This window comes from Macrobrachium nipponense, chromosome 30 (assembly GCF_015104395.2).
Source record: "Macrobrachium nipponense isolate FS-2020 chromosome 30, ASM1510439v2, whole genome shotgun sequence".
Classification (NCBI taxonomy): domain Eukaryota; kingdom Metazoa; phylum Arthropoda; class Malacostraca; order Decapoda; family Palaemonidae; genus Macrobrachium; species Macrobrachium nipponense.
This window is the reverse complement of record NC_087218.1, coordinates 72,509,416-72,528,550: the sequence shown is the minus strand read 5'-3', so window position 1 is coordinate 72,528,550 and position 19,135 is coordinate 72,509,416. Positions and strand designations below refer to the sequence as shown.

General features: G+C 36.8%; 2 protein-coding genes and 1 long non-coding RNA gene across 5 annotated transcripts in view; 1 reads left to right on the top strand and 2 right to left on the bottom strand.

Annotated features, from left to right (window-relative positions):
• Nucleotides 1-947: 947 nt before the first annotated feature.
• Nucleotides 948-3,144, bottom strand: LOC135202594 (uncharacterized). The gene is made up of 2 exons (XR_010311767.1): nt 3,028-3,144; nt 948-1,385 (listed from the first exon to the last, which is right to left on the bottom strand). It is a non-coding gene; the product is annotated as an uncharacterized LOC135202594 (long non-coding RNA).
• A 3,740-nt stretch (nt 3,145-6,884) lies between these two features.
• Nucleotides 6,885-10,958, top strand: LOC135202593 (uncharacterized). 2 transcript variants are annotated; one of them, XM_064232103.1, is made up of 3 exons: nt 6,885-7,463; nt 10,107-10,264; nt 10,668-10,958. In XM_064232103.1, the coding sequence occupies exons 1-3, from the start codon at nt 7,128-7,130 to the stop codon at nt 10,729-10,731; spliced, it is 558 nt and encodes a 185-aa protein (XP_064088173.1). In that variant the 5' UTR covers nt 6,885-7,127; the 3' UTR covers nt 10,732-10,958. The 2 variants fall into 2 exon arrangements, with proteins under 2 accessions (XP_064088173.1, XP_064088174.1); XM_064232104.1 differs by lacking the exon at nt 10,668-10,958 and having other exon boundaries at nt 6,886-7,463; nt 10,107-10,576.
• A 436-nt stretch (nt 10,959-11,394) lies between these two features.
• LOC135202592 (secreted frizzled-related protein 5-like) overlaps nt 11,395-19,135 on the bottom strand; it is a 162,036-nt gene continuing 154,295 nt past the window's right edge. For both annotated transcript variants that reach the window (XM_064232101.1, XM_064232100.1), the window contains 2 exons: nt 15,172-15,410; nt 11,395-14,960 (listed from right to left, as the gene is read on the bottom strand). In XM_064232101.1, coding sequence (XP_064088171.1) covers nt 14,385-14,960; nt 15,172-15,410 — 815 coding nt within the window. In that variant the 3' untranslated portion in view covers nt 11,395-14,384. The remainder of the gene's footprint in view (nt 14,961-15,171; nt 15,411-19,135) is intronic.

Genomic DNA, 19,135 nt, shown 5'->3' with positions numbered 1-19,135 from the left:
GCAGTCTCAGTGCCTTCCTCAGTCCCTGCAATGCAGTCTCAGTGCCTTCCTCAGTCCCTGCAATGCAGTCTCAGTTCCTCTTCCTCAGTCCCTGCATGCATTCCCTCAGTCTCAGTGCCTTCCTCAGTCCCTGCAATGCAGTCTCAGTGCCTTCCTCAGTCCCTGCAAGCAGTCCTCGTCCCTTCCTCAGTCCTGCAAATGCAGTCTCAGTGCCTTCCTCAGTCCCTGCAATGCAGTCTCAGTGCCTTCCTCAGTCCCTGCAATGCAGTCTCAGTGCCTTCCTCAGTCCCTGCAATGCAGTCTCAGTGCCTTCCTCAGTCCCTGCAATGCAGTCTCAGTGCCTTCCTCAGTCCCTGCAATGCAGTCTCAGTGCCTTCCTCAGTCCCTGCAATGCAGTCTCAGTGCCTTCCTCAGTCCCTGCAATGCAGTCTCAGTGCCTTCCTCAGTCCCTGCAATGCAGTCTCCCAGTGCCCTTCCTCAGTCCCTGCAATGCAGTCTCAGTGCCTTCCTCAGTCCCTGCAATGCAGTCTCAGTGCCTTCCTCAGTCCCTGCAATGCAGTCTCAGTGCCTTCCTCAGTCCCTGCAATGCAGTCTCAGTGCCTTCCTCCCCATTACAATTTAAGACCAGGTAATTCTTATGCAGATCTATTCAGCACTAATCCCATTTAATTTACTTATCAATTAAGACTAACCAATAATTCCTAAACTATTTCCAATAGATTGGCAATAACCTCCAGAGTGCAGCCTTCGATCAAATTTGATAAAACTTAAATGTTACCAAAACTTAGTTACCACAACTGGTGCATCGTTTGTAGAATTGACAGTCCACAAAAAGTAATTTCCCGGAAACAACTATGGCTCAAAGTTACAGGAAATACCATGAAAACTATCTTAACAGAATAACTTCCCAGCTAAGCCTATCAAGTTGCAACTGATACAATCCAACGAATTAACATGAGAAAAACAGTATCTGCTTCAATTAACAGCGCCTTCTACTCCCTTCAGGTTTCGAATTCGCTATAAATGATTCACATACAATACCTCCCTTAATCAAATTGCAACCAGTTCACCAGAACCATTACAGTACACCCATTACCCATTGCTTGCTATTAGCTCACCAGAAAAAACATTCCTTTAATTAGCAGTGGGAAGTTTTAAGAGCTTTAAATAATTGTCAGAACACTTTTATCCTTCCCGTATTAGATCCATTTGGTAAAATTTGTATCCTTCCCGAATTCGATCCATTTGGTAAAATTTATCAATTTCAATTCAGGGTAGTAGCTGCATTTTTTTCGTGGTCCTCCGATAATGTAGCAAGTAAACTGAAGGTAATAGTTTGGAGTCTACATTTCACAGTCAAACCACTATTTTCTAGCTCCATCGTCCTGTGGAAAGATTTAACAGTCAACAGGCAATGCTTAACTAAAGGGACACGAGATTATGTGCTACAGTTTTTAAGGATAAAGTATAAGTTTTTGAATAGAGATTAAGAGTTAATAAACATACAATACTATCACATTGACAATTCACAAATTAAAACTTTAGGAATTTGTAAACTTCAAAACATTCAGACTAAAATTAAAGTTACACCAAAATATCAAATTAGATATTAGGATTTTACAATAAAAAATGATTATCACAGACTAAATTTAAAGTTACACCAAAATAAAAAGTTGAGAGATTAGGAATTTACAACTAGGAAAATCATTATCACAGACTAAATTTAAAGTTACACAAAAAATCAAATTAGAGGTTAGGAATTTACAACTAAAAAAATTCACAGAGTTTACAGGTTATGTTAAAAGCAGTTTTAAAATAATTACGTATAACCATTGCTGCATATACGAATGCAAAAATTAAAGTATACTCACACAAATACAAAGTTACCTTTCATAACTTACTCTTAATATCGATACAACAAAATTAACTTCGTAACTTACTCTTAATATCTATACTCCTAGTGTTGGTAAAGAATGTACGCCAAGTACCGTTGAAACAGCTATTCATTTTACCTTTACTAAACACCTCTCCTACTATTTCAGTTACTACTAATGCAGTTTGTTAACCCCCTCATTATGCCGTTACGTAATACTAACGACTAACACCTAGCTAGATTACAAACAAAATAGTTAAGATTCATGGAAAATTATTAACCCAAAGTAAAATGCAAAGTCGAACATTAGGTTATCCAATTTAAAAAAATTATTACTTTCGAAACAGATTAGAACACTAATTGCAAGTTAATTACAAAGACGCACTAATGGCAAGTTTCTTACAAAGGCTTTAAATGCAAAGTCGAACATTAGGTTATCAATTTAAAAAACCTTATTACTTTGAAACAGATTAGAAACTCATTGCAAGTTAATTACAAAGACGCACTAATGGCAAGTTTCTTACATAGGCTTTAAATGTGGTTCTTTTTCATCTGTTTCACTTAGCCATTAGACACTGAAGTTTTGATTTAAATACAATACGCTGCACATCAGTACCCGTACTATCACCACTGCCATGGTAATTTGTCACGAGAGCTATTAGTTTCGAAGTGTTTACAGAATATTAAGCCATAAACAATGGTCAGTGCGTTTAATGCTTTCTAATAGCTCTGAAATAAAGTTTCAGAAATAAAGCTGTCAATATGAATATTTAAATACTTTTAACTATTATAAGTAAACCCCCAAGTTACAGATTCAAAAACAATCATACTCAAATCATTATAAGTAATAAACTTCGTATATGCAAGTTATATTTATGCCACGAAGCAATTTTAAAAGTAAAAAATTCACACATTCAATCCGCAGAAATTTTTAACTTTCTAAAGCCCCATAAACCATCTGCATTTCAAGGTCACCATTAATCATTACGTTAATACTATAGGGAAAGTTGTATTTTAAAGTCAAATTTAGATAATTCGATAAGAGACTAAGAATACAATAATCTAATTGAAGTTTCAGACTGTAATAAATCCTACAATAATCAAACTTTAAAATTAAAAAGACAACAAAGGAAACTAAAGTAACTCGTACTCACGGGAAATCCGAAGTCGAGATCGAGATACACCCGGTCCATACCAGGACCAGGAGGAGAGACGTCTCAGATCATCGAAAGCAGTAGTAAAAGTCCCTGACTGTATGTTTATGATTTCTCTCGAAGTCAACTCGAATACAAAGGTAAGGATCATGAAAGTACGCTTTACCAAGGACGGCGACTAAGTTCTTCAGACAGAGCGTTTCTTTACCAGAGCTCAGTGACATTACTCAGACCAGACAATAGATGGCAGCGTTGCGTTTTTTTTTCTAGCCTTCTATACCAGAAAGAGTTCTTTTATTTACGATGATAATTCCCATAGGCATAAGAATAGCGAAAAAACCCAAATAACAAAAAAAAAAAAAAAAAAAAAAAGATTACGCAAGTTTTCACCTTTTCAGTTCTTTTTGTCGTAACGTAGATATAATGTTACATATTTTGCCATCAGCTGTTTCTACACACCCCTACCTTCTTATTCTTTAACGCAATTTACACTTCTTGTTCTAAAATAAGAATAAAGCTTTAAATAATATTGTTATTTGTCACAGAAATCTGTAAGAATTGATCCCAAAGCATAATATAAAGTACAATCATGTTGCATACAATTATTAATGTCATAATTTAATTCTAATACATTTTCTGAGTAACTTTTTCTGAGTTCTATTCTGTTTCTTTCGTCCTTTTCCTGATGATTAACTAATGTAACTCTAAAACCATTGATACCTATAATGTGCAACAAAAATTCAATGTATTTGGTATGGTTTACCATTTAATTCATTGTAAAACTATAATGGAAATGTTTACTTAAATAATTCTCCCATATATATATATATATATATATATATATATATATATATATATATCTTATATATATATTACATACATACATACACACACACACACACACACACACACATATATATATATATATATATATATATATATATATATATATATGTGTGTGTGTGTGTGTGTGTGTGTGTATGTATGTATATATATATATTATATATATATATATATATATATATATATATATATATATATATATATATGGGAGAATTATTTAAGTAAACATTTCCATTATAGTTTTACAATGAATATATATATATATATATATATATATATCATATATATATATATATATATATATATATATATATATATATATATATATATTATATACATATATATTAGATAAATCTGCGTTTTCTGACTTTAGATGTTTGCCTTTTGGGATGCTTCAATGGTTGTAGACATAATTATGAATCATCCACTCATCACTTATTACTAATACTAATTTTCCCACACATTTCCCAACCACAATCTCAGCTGAAGCGTTAATCATTATTTTCAAACACTTGAAGTTCGAGTACAAAGTACGTCTACTGCCGACTCGTTCGTTTCAAATGATACAAGAAATTGTGGCTATTTTCGACTGGAATTAGATTTTAAAAAATTCTACACATCCACAAGAAACTCAAATTAACCTGTAATAAACGTCATTATTATCATCATTATATTTTTTTATTTGTCAACCACACTTTATAGTTTTGTGAAGTAACTTGTTCTTCCGTGACGTAATGTTTTCGTATGAATAGATATGGCGTCAGTTTCGCTTTACAGGTTTTTAGTGGTAATTCACTGAGCTGTCTAGGTACAATGATTCCAAGGTCCTTTTCTTCAACTTCTTTGTTGCAGCTTTGTTCAGATGATGATTTATGCTTCCGGTGAAACATTTCTATAAGAAGTTGTTTTTACAAATTTGTTTTATTTTCGCTTTAGCTTTCTTACGTATTCTATGAAGTTTAGACTTATAAGAATGGGCACGATCTTGTCCTGCAGGAATTTAGTCACTATTGATTTGGTTAAAGTGTTAATTATACCTTTTAGCTTTGTCAGAAAATAGTTTGATAAACCATTGTACTATAGTTTATTCCCATCGCCCGTGCATATGATGTCTAGGCCAGTCCCTTACGACGCTCCTCATTGGCTGTTGATAAGCCAATCACAGGGCTGGAAACTCTCAGTCTCTCTCGAGAGTTCACATAGGAATGTTGCATGTTCCACCTCTCCTGAGTGGTACGTCTTTCCAAAGTATCCCTCAGAAGAGGTGGAGCATACATCCTGCCTATGTGAACTCTCTCGAGAGACTCAGAGTTTCCAGCCCTGCGATTTGCTTATCAACAGCCAATCAGGAGCGTCGTAAGGAACTGGCCTAGACATCAGATGCACGGGTGATGTGAATCTACTGTAGTCATAGTTTTATGATTACCTAGTCGTGTATAAATTTTTTTAAGTATTCACATTTTCGTATTTCTGTATTCATACTCATGCATCATATTAATATTAATGAGTGGATTTGTCCTAATAGGATGATGATTACCTCATCGAGGTCCCTCGTTCTCTACAACAGCTGACTAACACTCAGGGCTTCGGAATCACTGCTGAACTCATTGGAGGTTTAGTGGAGTTCAATGGACGTCTACATATCTTTCCTCTCCAAGTTCAGGGATTAAACTCAAGTTATTCAGTTTGTGGGTCAATGTGCTACTATGTTGTTATTGATTGAGCTGGCCTTATGCTAGCACGGGCTCTTGCTCATAGAGCAGCCCGTAACTGGTGTGCTACTACCTTTCGCGTCACGAGGACCGCGCGTAGATAGAGGTGTGTGTGTGTGTGTCGGGCCGGGGGTGGGGGGCGGGGTAGGGGGGGGGGGGGGGGAAGAGAGACTCGTTCTACAAATTCATCTGCTGGCGGATTTCATTTACTCGTCTTGTTCAGTGGCGGATTTAGGGGTTTGGGGACGGCACCTGATCACACAACACCCCTTCATGTTTAGAATATTAAGTATACCTCAAAGGTATAATTAAATATTGATGTGTCCCACTGCACACAAGTAAAATATTGATAAAACACTGAAAATAAAATGATATATATTTTTATGTTTGTTATTTAATGCTTATATTTGCCAAAGGAATTTTAACTGCTACTTCTTTGTAAGCTGCAGCTCATCGAAACAATGTAACAATCCTTATTATTATAATTCTTTCTCTCCCTCTCTCTTAGTACATACAAAATATTTGTGCATTTGATGTAAATTATGCCTGTATATATATGTGTTCATACATATATAAATATTGATATATATGCGTACGTGTGTATGCATGTTACACACACATATATATATATTAATATATATATATATATATATATATATATAATATATATATAATATATATATATTATATATATGTATATGATAATCCTAAGTGCACCACCTATGAAAGATTTCTAATCCGACACTGGTCTTGTCTACAGCTTTCTTTACAAATACGTCTGGGCACTTGTACGTGCCAGCGCACCTTTAAACGGATGCCCATCGGCCTCTCACATTTTTGCCTTCGTTTCTTTACAAATAACCCCTTCCTGTGAAGATAGCCGAATCGATTTTGCTGGCTATTCTATGATCAAGAGCAGGTGCAAGCACAAGGCCGGGTTAAAAATAATACAAGAATCTATTTAAAAAAAAAAAACGTAGAACAGAAAGAAATCTAGACACATCTCGTTCTTAACCCCCAAATCCTACTTTTGTGGAGTGACCCTGCAAATAGGAGACTTGTCCCATGGATGATAGGCATAGATAGATAAGATTAAATGAACGAGTTGACAGTTAGCGTTTATTTTGTTCTCATTTATGGCATTTTATTAATTGGGGAAATTTCGTAAGCGAGCATGAGTTGATCACGACAACTCACAGTTTCACGAAAGACACAAACGCCTCGTGATTTGTAAGAACAACTCGTTATTTATCCCTAAGTAAATAACGCTTTTTGGGAACTATAACTAGCCAATCAGTTCGTTTCTATGGTGGTCCGGCAGTGGGGGCTCCGGGTTCATTACTGTCATTCGAAAACGAAGACCATTTCTCCCTGAAATCAGTTTGGTACTGTCGCTGCATTTTAACCGTCGAGACCGAGAACTACCTGCTGCTTGGAAATCAAAGGGACATTAAATTGAAATACTCTTCGCTTATATTCTCAAGAGCTAACTACCGTTCAAGTTTCTCCACTTTGGATCCCCGAGAAAAGTAAAGTATTCAAAACATGGCCGAGGCCCTCTTTACATCGTACGAGGTCATACACAAAGAGCCTCGAAATATGGCGTCGGAGCTTCTTGGGTCCGCCAAAAAGGCGGAGGCAAGCGTCAGGAAATCCATCAGGAACTATTATACCATTAGCCAAGAAAGAGTTCGAGAGGGCGTCGATTCTGCCAGGGAGTTCGCAAATCAAGAAAACTGCCTCGGGTGTCTATTTACTTGGCGGAAAAATTCTCGCTCTGCAGAGGAAGACGAAGAGCCTCACGAAACTTCCAAGTTATTGCCCACCTCGGCGAGCGAGTCTTACTCGGCATGCAGTCGTTCGGAGAGTGTGGAAGAGAAGGTAAGATTCTCTCATGATGTAGATGTGTTCACGGTCATGGTTTTGTTTTGAAGCGTTACTATATAATGGGCTCATTTGGGAACTTGGGTAGAGAATCTATACATTTTTGTGTATTTCCAGTGGATGCTGCTGTTATGGGATAAACAAAAAAGGAGAAATAGTTTTATTTTAAGCACAGAAAAATATACGATTAAGCTAGGAAAAATAAATAAATAGTCTGATTAAATTACCCTACAAATGCATAACGTTTTGAGGTGGCAGCCGAGTTCTTTAAGATCGTCCTGAAATGTACGTCTGCCATTGTGCAATTATATGCGCAGATATACAGTAGGCACTAAATAACATGTTTACTGAACCTCTATCACCTTTGTAACACTTGTACAGTTGGGTGCAGCTGTTTCGAGAATACGTTTCTCCACTGTGAAAACGGAAGTTGATGTTGAATTTCATTATTAACAAGATCCAGTTTCTGATCCAAATTTGAGGGCGTATCTGAAATGCGCGTAATAAGTAAGCTTAGCTTCGGAGGTTACGAAATTCCGTTCAGCTAAGTGAATTTGGAGCCTAATACTTAAAGATAGTTTTTTTTCTCAAAATATGTGGAAATTAGTATTATGAACGAAATGGTTTTTTGATGGACGGCAGTTGATGGTAAGTTCTGCTCGTCCTGGGTTAGTGGTACTTGTTTCCCAGCGTTGCTTTCATGACAATTAATTTTGTGAGAATATGGACAATATGCTTTTACCGTATAACTGAGCAAAGAATTTGATATACAAATAATGAGATGCTGAACGGTAAAACTAATCTTATTTATTCACACGGTTACTTTTCCTTCTTGTATTCTTAAGATTAGCGAGAACAGCCTACTTTGTTTATATTATGACCACACAGATATAAGAACCTTGGCTTAATCGGAGATTCCACTCTGTACATTTCAGATAAACAAGAGCACTACGATAGACTATCTCCTAAATGGATGCAAGACCGAACTAGTTTGTGGGGAAAAGCAATCTATTGTCTTGTTCCCTGAAAGCACAACATTTAAAACATTATTGGTGTAGCAAGAAGAACGCGTTCATGGTGTTCATTCGATCCATTTCTAAGAGACACTTACCGGAGGTCATTTGGTCTATTAAATTGAGTTTTTTTCTTTAATTCAAATATTTGGTTTTGCAGTTTTTTTTTCGTAGGATGGGGAGTTAAAAAAGCCTTTAAGTCTTTGAGGCGCATTTATCTAGTATGTCATTTATGCCACTAAAATATTTATTCTAAAAAATTCCTTTATTTCTTTGGTAAAAATTGTCTTTAAATATTTTCATTATAATATTTCGTTATGTTCGGTTGGTACAGTTTATTATGCAAGTATTCTACTCCAAGCCTTTACCTTGTTTTTGTACTGCCAGTCTGAACGTCACGGTGGAATGTTTAAGAGAAGATCGAAGGAAAATGGTGGTAAAAAAGATGGCAAATGCCTTGTAACCTTGACAAGTGGAAAGTGTTAGAACATGGAGGATACAACTCTCATGCAAACTAAATGCTGCTTACGAATGATATAAATACTATAGAAAAAGAAGAGGACCTGGATATTACCAAGGACTTAAAATCCACAAAGTGCATAAAAGCTGAAAAGAAGGCACAGAAACTAGTGGGATACACAAAGAGGCTGTTCAAATACAAACAAGGAAATGGTGCTGCATCTCTACACATCAATAGTTAGACCACATCTTGAATATGCAGTATAGTTTTGGTCACCAACTATAGAAATAGGCTAGAAGGGGTACAAGCAATAGCCACAAAGTTAATTCCATCCATCAGGCACATAGGTTATCAGAGAACATTACAGAGTCTGAACACGTATGACTTAGAAACACTATTATTACGAGGACAATTAATTATTAACATTCAAAATACTGAAAGGCATAACAAAAGTACACAGTAACCTCTTCACATTAAACGAAAACCAGACAAGAAATAATGGATGGAAACTAGAACTGATGAGATACGACACATCTCACCTTCACATACAAGATGTGACACATGCAACTAACTGCCCTCGGAAGTTGTAGAACACTGTGTATGAATAGTAAAACCTGCTCCTAGAGATAAGTGAGCACATGATGTCTCCTCGGATGTATTAATAAGTCTTTGAGACATCCTAATGTTGTAACTGTAAATCCTGTCCCTAATTGGTCTGCTTCGTTTAAGTAGTGCATAAATAAGCAAAGTTGTTGGTAATCGTAAATCACTGTTATGTTACATGCAGTTTGGTTCACCGTGGAGTTTATCAGATACAATTGAAAATAGACAGAAACAAAATATTGATAAATTAACAGCTGGACAAGGCATGTCAAAGTAAATACTCGTGTTAACATCTCTACTGATACGATACCATATCAGGAAAAGTTATCTATCGATGATTAAATTCTAGCTGTGGCATAGCGTTCGTGTATTACTAGCCAATGGAAGTAGTCCTGTCTTCTTATTACCTTACGAAACTTAGGTTATGAATGTTTTACATTGCAAATTCTTTTTTATTATGGTTACGAAAACGGGTTCTCGGTGCTAACACACTAATCTAGAAAGTTATAAAGATATCGGAAACAAATGCTGAATAGTGAATTCCCATTTTTTGTTTATTTCCAGGAACCAGGGAAGAGTAAACTCAAACGCACAGCCAAGGAAGTGACGGAAAAGTTGACTGGTGGCTTGCGCACTGCCGGGGTGTGGATTGTGAAAGGGCTGCAAGGATACGCAGAGGCTGTACATCCAACTGGATATCGTTTTACCCACGACACTGTCACGTATCCTTACATTTCCTAAGATTTCCAATGTAATTTAAGATTTCCAATTAGTCTTAAGGTTCAGCAGTTCTAAACTGCAACTGGATATGCAGAAGATTTCACTTGAATCTCATGTACCTTGGTTTCACACAATCTCGATTTTCTAACAAGTTTGAACTCTTAAACTGGTATTTTATGTATTGCTTTTTAATTTTTCGTATCGTTGCTAATTTTAACAGATTTAATTTTGTATATTTTTTAAAGCATGTGTTTATGGTTATAGAGAAATATGGTCGTACAGAGATTTAATAAACGTTTTAGTGGGAAGTTTTACCTCACAAATTTTTGGTGCAAGTAACAGTGTCATGAATTTATTATGAACATCGTGATTTGAGCATCAAATATTCCTTAACCAGCAAAACAGAACTTTTCTTCCTCCCTTTCGATGTCAGTATGCAAAAGAAACCACGGGAGAGTCTTCAGCCTAACGACCGCGAAGAGGGTGTGTGAAGTTTTCTACTAGACCTACATTTTAGTCGTGTAGTTTTGTGCCTGGAAGTCTTATTTGAAGAGTAACCTCCAAATTATGCCATTACTATATTTTCAGGAACAAGTACTATCGTACTTTACGTGCACTGAAATATTGTACTGAAAAATGATCGTTTGGGAAAATATACGTTTTGTTTGCAAATACATTAAAATTATAATTATAAAAGCAAGTTCATCTCCTTTCAAAGCAAAACTACTGAATGTTATAATCCCAAATATTTAGTTGACACGAAACAAAAGGTGTGCTTTGGAAACACAAGAAAATAATTCACCTTATGACAGAAAATTTTGCACTTCAGTTTCTTTAGAAGACGGCAATTTGACTCTCAATATTAGACCTAACTTTGATCTCCTGTCTACTTGGAAATAACTGTTCTAATTCCTTAGCAACTGGTCATTTCCGCAGCTATGTGGATTCGCTGTTCCAGCTACTTGGACTTTGCTCTGAAATTGTAATAAGGTCATGTTAATACAACCACGTAAGAAGATTGCTATGTAGACTACACACACGCACACTATTTCACAGTCTTGTATCAACGGTCATCACAAGGAGAATACATTGTCACGTTTTCATTCTGATTGAAGGATACATGAAAACAAAGTTGTACAAAGGATTTTTATTCAGGCTTAATTTCTTACTGACATCTATTATATTTCAGTACAGTACTATACACACAGAAGGAATAACGTGAAAGTGAACGGAGCTTGAAATAAGAGAGAAAAGATGTAATTTACAATAAATGCAACTTTATTGCAATGACTACAAGCAACAAAAGTGGCTGGCAACACAGTTTTCTCAATTTTTCAATTAAATCATATATATATATGGAAGCCATGGCACCATATTTTGTGAATTATCCATTTTCAAAGACGCGAGGGCATTATTAATCTCTAGGAGCAAAGATAACTTGGTCAGTGATTCTGATGAGGCAACTGGGAGATTTTATTTCAGAAAAACTCAAACTATGAATCGTCCACGGAGGATGGTCTTATCAAATTGTGCATGGTATCAGCGTTTCAATCCAAACAAGCGAACTGGCCAATGCGCACCTACAAATGCTGACTTCCTAGCCACTTTGCTTTCCATGCACTTATTATCAAGCGATGTATCAAAAGACAATTTCATATTCTTATACACCATTAGCGCGCGCACTTTCAGAAGACGCCCTTTCAATTTCCCTACAAGGTTTCAACAAAGGTGCCACAGCGCGTTCAAACCAAAAATCTTGAAAATGTAGAGAGAATGAACGTTACCATTTTCTCGCCAGGTAAGCTAAAGTCATCTCGAGTAACCATAAACTTGGTGACGTTCCTGATACGAGGGTTCTTTTCTTTTTATGAAAAAAAGAATCGTCATGAAATACAGCAGACTAAGGAAGAGCAGAAGACCTGATACAAAGGGGAAAACAAAAGAGAAGAACTGAGTAGCCTGAGAGAAGGACAGACGAACAAATAAACGAATCTTGTTCTAGCACCTAAATGACAACACTAATAATATCAATAAACTGGGGTTTGGATACTCTGCTTTGAAAAAAGGAAAGAAAAAATACCAATGGCATGAATAATACGTATTTTGAGAATTAAATAAATCTTAACTTTGTGATTTTATCATTACTGATAATAATAATCATTACATTCTATGATGGCACATCAATAGAAATCTATATATATAATATTTAACAACTAAGCCTACTTTCTCTAGAGCGAAGACATGAATGACATCTTGTGTAGAATTATACACGGTTATGATGAAAATGATACAATGGATAAGTTTACTACAAGGATTAATTTTATAATGTCAAAAGAGGGAGGGGAGGGGAGGGGGGGGAGTGTTTATTTTTTTCCTTTTATACTATGTTATTGAAAATAAGGGATATATTTTTCTTAAATTTCACGTACAAAATTTCTGTTGAGTTTAATACTGGTTATGAAAGAAGGACGTCTGGAGCAGTCAAATGCAGAGACAATTCAGACAAATCTTACCGAAATTAAAAGTTAAGAGATTCCATAAAAAAGCAAAAAAAGAAAAAAAAAAAAAAAAACAAATCCTTAACAATACACCAGTTTTCCAAATGTTCTAGGAAAGAGTATAATTTTTCACTTACAGGATGTGTGGCACGGGTATGGTTTGAAGAAAGGAGCTTTTGCAGAAATGAAAGCAAATGAGAAGCTTCCGATGTAAGTCACTGGAGTAATGACTTATGGTATTTTCTAAGAACTCTGGCATGGGCAACCCTATGCCCTTCTACATACTAGGCCAGAGGGAAAAATTGGGGGAAGATATGGCCAGAGGCCTAACCCCGATGGAAGAGAAGACCTCTTCTTGGAAAAAAAAGGAAGTTACGGGACCGAGAGTCAATACAAGGGAGGGAGAAATGAGGCAAGATCATTCTAATAGCCAGCATAATAAACCATCATATAAACAACCGAAAAAAATCGCTATTAATAATGTTTAAAAAAAACTACCTCTTTATCTCACTGGCTTGTAAGTCTAAAACCATTTGAATCGACTTCCTCATCGATGTGGAAACAAGAGACACATCAAAGGCGTACCTTGAAAAAACCGAACCGAAGAAGAGAGAAACTATGTGGTATTTCACGATATACAAGTCAATATCTTTTCTTGGAAAAGAAAAAAAATCATTATTAAAGTAAACTACCGCAGCAAACGAATCCTTCAAGATCCACCTGGATTCACATCAAGTCGTCATTTTCAGTATTTATTGCTGGTTTGCAAAACAACGACCGTCCTGAAGGGAACAAACTCCAAAAAGATGAAGATTTCAAGTAGCAATAAAAGTAAGGGGCTTCAATTGTTATGGAGTCAGGATTGACAAACAGTCTGCCAGAACACCCTGGTGATCAATTCTGAACGACAAGAGACCATTACTCATTTTCTCATCTTTCACCGAAATAACTGCTGTACATGCCAGTAAAAGACTTTTATATGCTACAAATACTAAGCCGTCCATGCAAAGGAAACCGTACTGTAATTGTAGTTACGGTTACCCATACAACTCTATTAATAACAATCATTACAGACGGGTAATTCAACTCCTTTTAATGTCGCAATGTGACTTCTTCTGGATGAGAACTCAACAATCGTGACCTGGCGACTGTATCCTGGTCTCGGATTTCATGTCACCAGGTCACACTTGCAGGTCAAGGAATACGAAGCACTGAGAGTACCTGTCCACACCGCTGACTACGAACAAACAACAATCGTTTGAAATATTTTGGATGACACGAATATGGCTTTTTGTAAAATTTACATATGTATTATTCTTAACTACTTTCATGAGCACTTCTCTGACAAGGGAAACATACAGTTAAAAAATAAAATCAATGGATAACTCGAAGAGATCAAATTCCATCTCACGATCTTGTGCAAAACTGGACACTTATCGGAAAGGTGAAATTCCCTAACATAAAATCAATGTAAACGCTTATTTTCAAAAGGAAGTCATTTGAACCACTACACTTCCATCTGATACCCCCACACGAAAACAATTTCGGCTACTGGCCAGTAAGCTCTCTTGCTTCACTCTTTATTTTTCTAATTGGTCGACTCCCCAATACAATTAATCGCATCTTATTCCTCCTGAAGGAGGGAGGGTTCTTCCGTGACCGTTTCTTTCCGCCTATCCCTTCGAGATGCTTTATTGCCCTTTCGACGTCTCTTTTTGGCCTGACGATCACCATCCTCGCCTCTTCTCTCTCCGCCTCTTCCTCCTCCTCCTCCACCGCCTGCTAGGCTTGGTTGGGGCCCTTCCTGAAGATCCGCGGAGGGTACGTCTAATGGCCTGGGCTGACTAGGATCAAAAAGGATACTTGAGTCCTCAGGTGAGATCACTTCTGGGATTGGAGTGATGTCCATAGGGATAGTTTCTTCCTCTTCGGGAATACTCGGGGTCTTTCGTCGGCTTCCTCCGTTGGGCCTTCCCCGTCGGCGGCCCCCTTCGGCCTTTCGTCTCCTCCCACCCCTGTCAGGTCCTTTGCTTCCCCCCGAGCTTCCCTTGCGGTTCTTACGTCGGCCCTTGGTTTTGGGCTCCGGTTGCTGAGGGGGAGGCTCCTGGCTGAGGGCGGTCGGTTCGAGGTTCCTCGTGATCAAGTTCGGGTCGGAGCAGTTGAGACCTCGCTTGAAGGTTTTCATGGCTTGGCGCAAAGGCTGGATTCAATTAGAAAAGGAGATTAGACCCGTACATAAAAACTACCGTAATTCTAAGGTCAACGAGAGAAAAGTATTGCCTTACAGTTATGTCAAAAGATTCTATAGTATTGTGAAAGCCTTCGCTATATGTTCCAAATACTCAGTAATACATTTCTGCAGATATATGGGAAATATTAGGGGGGACACAAAACAGAACCATACGACTCACCTTAGACTTCTTGAAAGGCATGATGAATGTGGGGATGAGTTCATCCCCATGTTTCCGGCCCATGATGAGGTACCTCACCCTCGAGGGGGAGATTTCGCAGCAGTCAGCCTCCATGGTCAAGGAAAACTTCGGACGCTTGAGGGCGCGTCGCTCCTCCTCAGAGGTTCCCGACTTGTAGATCTTGGCCTTTCGACAGATGAGCTTCGATCTCTGCATCCTCTTGATACGCGTCTTCACCACTGAAAAAAGCCAAAAATGTTAGACATTTACGAGAGTTTGTTTACCTGTTCTAAAATTCCAAAACATGAGGCACTCGCAGACAACACGAGAATTTTTACATAGTCTAAACGGCAAAGGGTGATCCGCAATTGTCTGTACTGCTATGGGACGCTGGTTAGGTATTCTACACTGCCTTGTAGAGCGGAAGAGCGAATATTATGTCTTCTAAATCATGAAGATACCTGGCATTTGTTATATATTCTAAAATGTAAATATGGAAGGCATTTGTAATCAATTTGGGAATGTTTGCGTAAATATGTACAATTTGTGGGAGAATGTTTATGTATGCTACATTGTTTAGGTGCAAGACATTTACAACTCAGTAACGAAAGTTTGATTATATAACATGTAATGTGCTAGAAGCAGGTGGGCCAATGCCAGAATGTGTATGTATTCTAAATGCGTTCTGCTATATTGTAATATTATTTATAATAAAGGAAATACATCGACAGCAGATAATAATAATAATAATAATAATAATAATAATAATAATAATATAATAATAATAATAATAATAATAATAATAATACTATAGCTGTTTCAACGGCATTTAATTTATATAGAATCTTCTCAATTCTTCTTATCTTTTTCTCGTCAGCATGTAGCTGGTGTATTATTAAGTTTCCTAAGGACATGTAAAGATTTCATTTGTCTTAGGTTTATTTCTAAAGATAAGAAGAATTGAGAAGATTCTATATAAATTAAATGCCGCTGAAACAGCTATAGTATTCAATGCAACTGCCCTCAGAGAAGGCCTCCTTCCTAATAATAAAATAATAATAATAATAATAATAATAATAATAATAATAATAATAATAATAATAATAATAATAATAATATCAGAAGGCTGATTACCGAGTTGGAGGGTCGGCAACGTCTACAGCTCTTCTTCTGTAATTTTTCACTTAATTTCTGGGTGACACAAGGGCATTACCTTGCCCTACTTTATCTTAAAAGAAAAGCAATCTTAGAAGCTCCAATAGTTGTAAGAAAGAAAAATGAGAAAAGGGCGCAGCTGTCAGAAACCGCCGTCAAAGGGAAATTAACCATCGCACTTTATTTCTTTCGGAATCATGTCCCTTTTGATATCTGCAAGTGATTTCTTAAAATGGCTCCACAGTTAGAGATAATCTTTTCGCATTTTTCCCGCAAGACCCTATTTTCACATTTGTTTCCGAAAAACTGTGACAATTTTAATGTCTGCCACAATACTCTGGCAAAAATGTATGCAGTGTGAAAAATGTTCTATATTTTTTTTAAACGAGAAATCGTAACAGTCTACGGGGACATGTAGTAGGGATGTATCGGATGTCTGAAAATGGGATTTGCGGATGCGGATATCAATTTTTTAAAATTTGCAGCTGCGGATGTGGATATTAATCTCTTGCGGATGCGGATATTTGATGATCATACCCCCGCGGATGCGGATACTTTGTAAATCTCAATAATTTAGACATATGTAATTGTTAAAGACGATTTTCAGCTACACAATTCAAAACTGTGTTACCACATAATATTTGATGTACTAATTGAAAGTAGAAACATAAGTGATACTCATGTATGTGTGTGTGTGTGTGTGTGTGTGTGTGTATGCTTTCATATGAACGTACAAAGAGTAATAGCGATACAAGAACGTCTTAGTTGCCTTGGTACAAGGTTATTTCATGCTCATTGCATGATAAGGGTACCAAAACTCAAAGCCATTCTTCGCATTAGAGAGAGAGAGAGAGAGAGAGAGAGAGAGAGAGAGAGAGAGAGAGAGAGAGTGTTTCCTAAAAAACGCAATACCCTGGCTTTATGATTACAACTGCTGCAAATAACACGAAATTACTAAAACATATATGCTTTAAAACAAATATGCTATAACAGCGCTGCTTATAAGTATATACGGTATGAAATGTGTAACTGTGTATTATGTATACTGTATAATAAAACGAAAAAGCTAAATTTAGCAAAACACACTCACAAACAATCAATTTTTAGTTACAATGTAAAAGTATGCACTATTGAACACAGAGCAGGGGGCAATATCCGCATATCCGCTTTCTCAAACTGCGGATACGAATGCGGATGTTGCATGCAATGCTAATGCGGATGTGGATGCAGATACTGAGATATTGTCAATGCGGACACGGATGCGGATTTATAAAAAATGCGGACAACCGATACACCTCTAACATGTAGTGACTGCAATTGCTTTCTCGTCTCATCCTGCCAAACATGAGTGCCGGCGGTTGAAATCTTCAATACGTAAGGTAACTAAAATCGGTTCTTTTTCTGTCAGTTTTCTAAAGCGTATGGCACGCACATTCAGGGAAGCACTTCCTCTTATTTCTTTGCTTCTGCCCTCTACCTGATACTTGGCTGTTTATGTTGCCTACCTAATTAAAAAGCTAAACATAAGCTTCCAACAGTGGTTCAATGAGATTCAAGTAAGCTTGGCTGAGACTTCTATCAGGGAGCAAAGATAATACATAAAACCAGAATTTAATCGGGGACTTCGAAAAAAACCACATTAGCCCTTGGTATGACATAACGAGCCACTTTAAATTCTCGTCCCTTTCACTTGCTACCTTCGCCTGATTTATGAAATTTAATTTTACCTTTCATCGTTCTTAGAATTTGGCGGTTCTCCAGAACCTCGTGCTGCACTCTCCTGCCTAAGTGCTTGATGTACAGCGACAATTAGTGTCATCAGCGCCAAGGATATTAGATTCTAAAATATCAAAATTGTTACGAGAGATTTTGGATAAACCCTGAATACTGGTTTCTTTAAAAAAAAAAAAAGGGGGGGGGGGGGCGGGTTTCCTTCAGGCGAGAGACCTAAAATGGAATGTTAACAGAGACTTGTAAAGGAACAGTTCAACTAGAAATGCTTGTTAACACAATACAAAATCTGTTCGACTGACTGTTCTTTCCTCTTCAACAAACAGGCGAATGGCATGATTTAAGGTATGAGCTAATCATTATCACCTGGCGTAACAAGCTTAAAATTTTACTCAAGAGATAATATAAGTCAATTCTATTTTCTAAAATAAATATACGGCTATCCGAATGGATAACCTTGCTAGGACGCTTCTTCCGCATTCATTGTAATTCATCAGATGTAGAAAAAAAAAAAATCCTGGCTGGCTTATTTCCCCACCACCGCAATTCCGAATCATAATGGGATTTCTTGCAGAATTATGCCAACCATCATCGAGTTACTGAATGACAAATACAGTGGTAATGGCTTATATGAAGTTTAGACCAATCAGAAGTCAAGATTAATGGTACCCAGTAATTTTAATGTTATGGAATTGAGGCTAAAGCAAAGCTGATAACGGATAAAAAGGATAACAAGAAGGTGGAATAGTGCGCTGCTATTACTACTATACTGCTGGCGATGACACTAGTATCGCAATGTTATTATTATTACTGCTGCCACTAAGATTATTGTAGCTTCTTCTTGCTCTTCTTTTTAATGTAATAATATAATAATGCTAATCATTTTTATCGAGAATTGAAAAGGCCACAACAGTGTTAAAAATAGATAAGTACAGAGTTTAGAAATACTAAAGAGAGACTTTCAGATACTACGTACCTGAAAGTCTCTCATTATTTTTCACTCTGTATATAAATATTTTTAACACTACTTAGGCTTTTAATTCTCGATATCATAGCCTCGTTACAGGGTTGCCTTGTT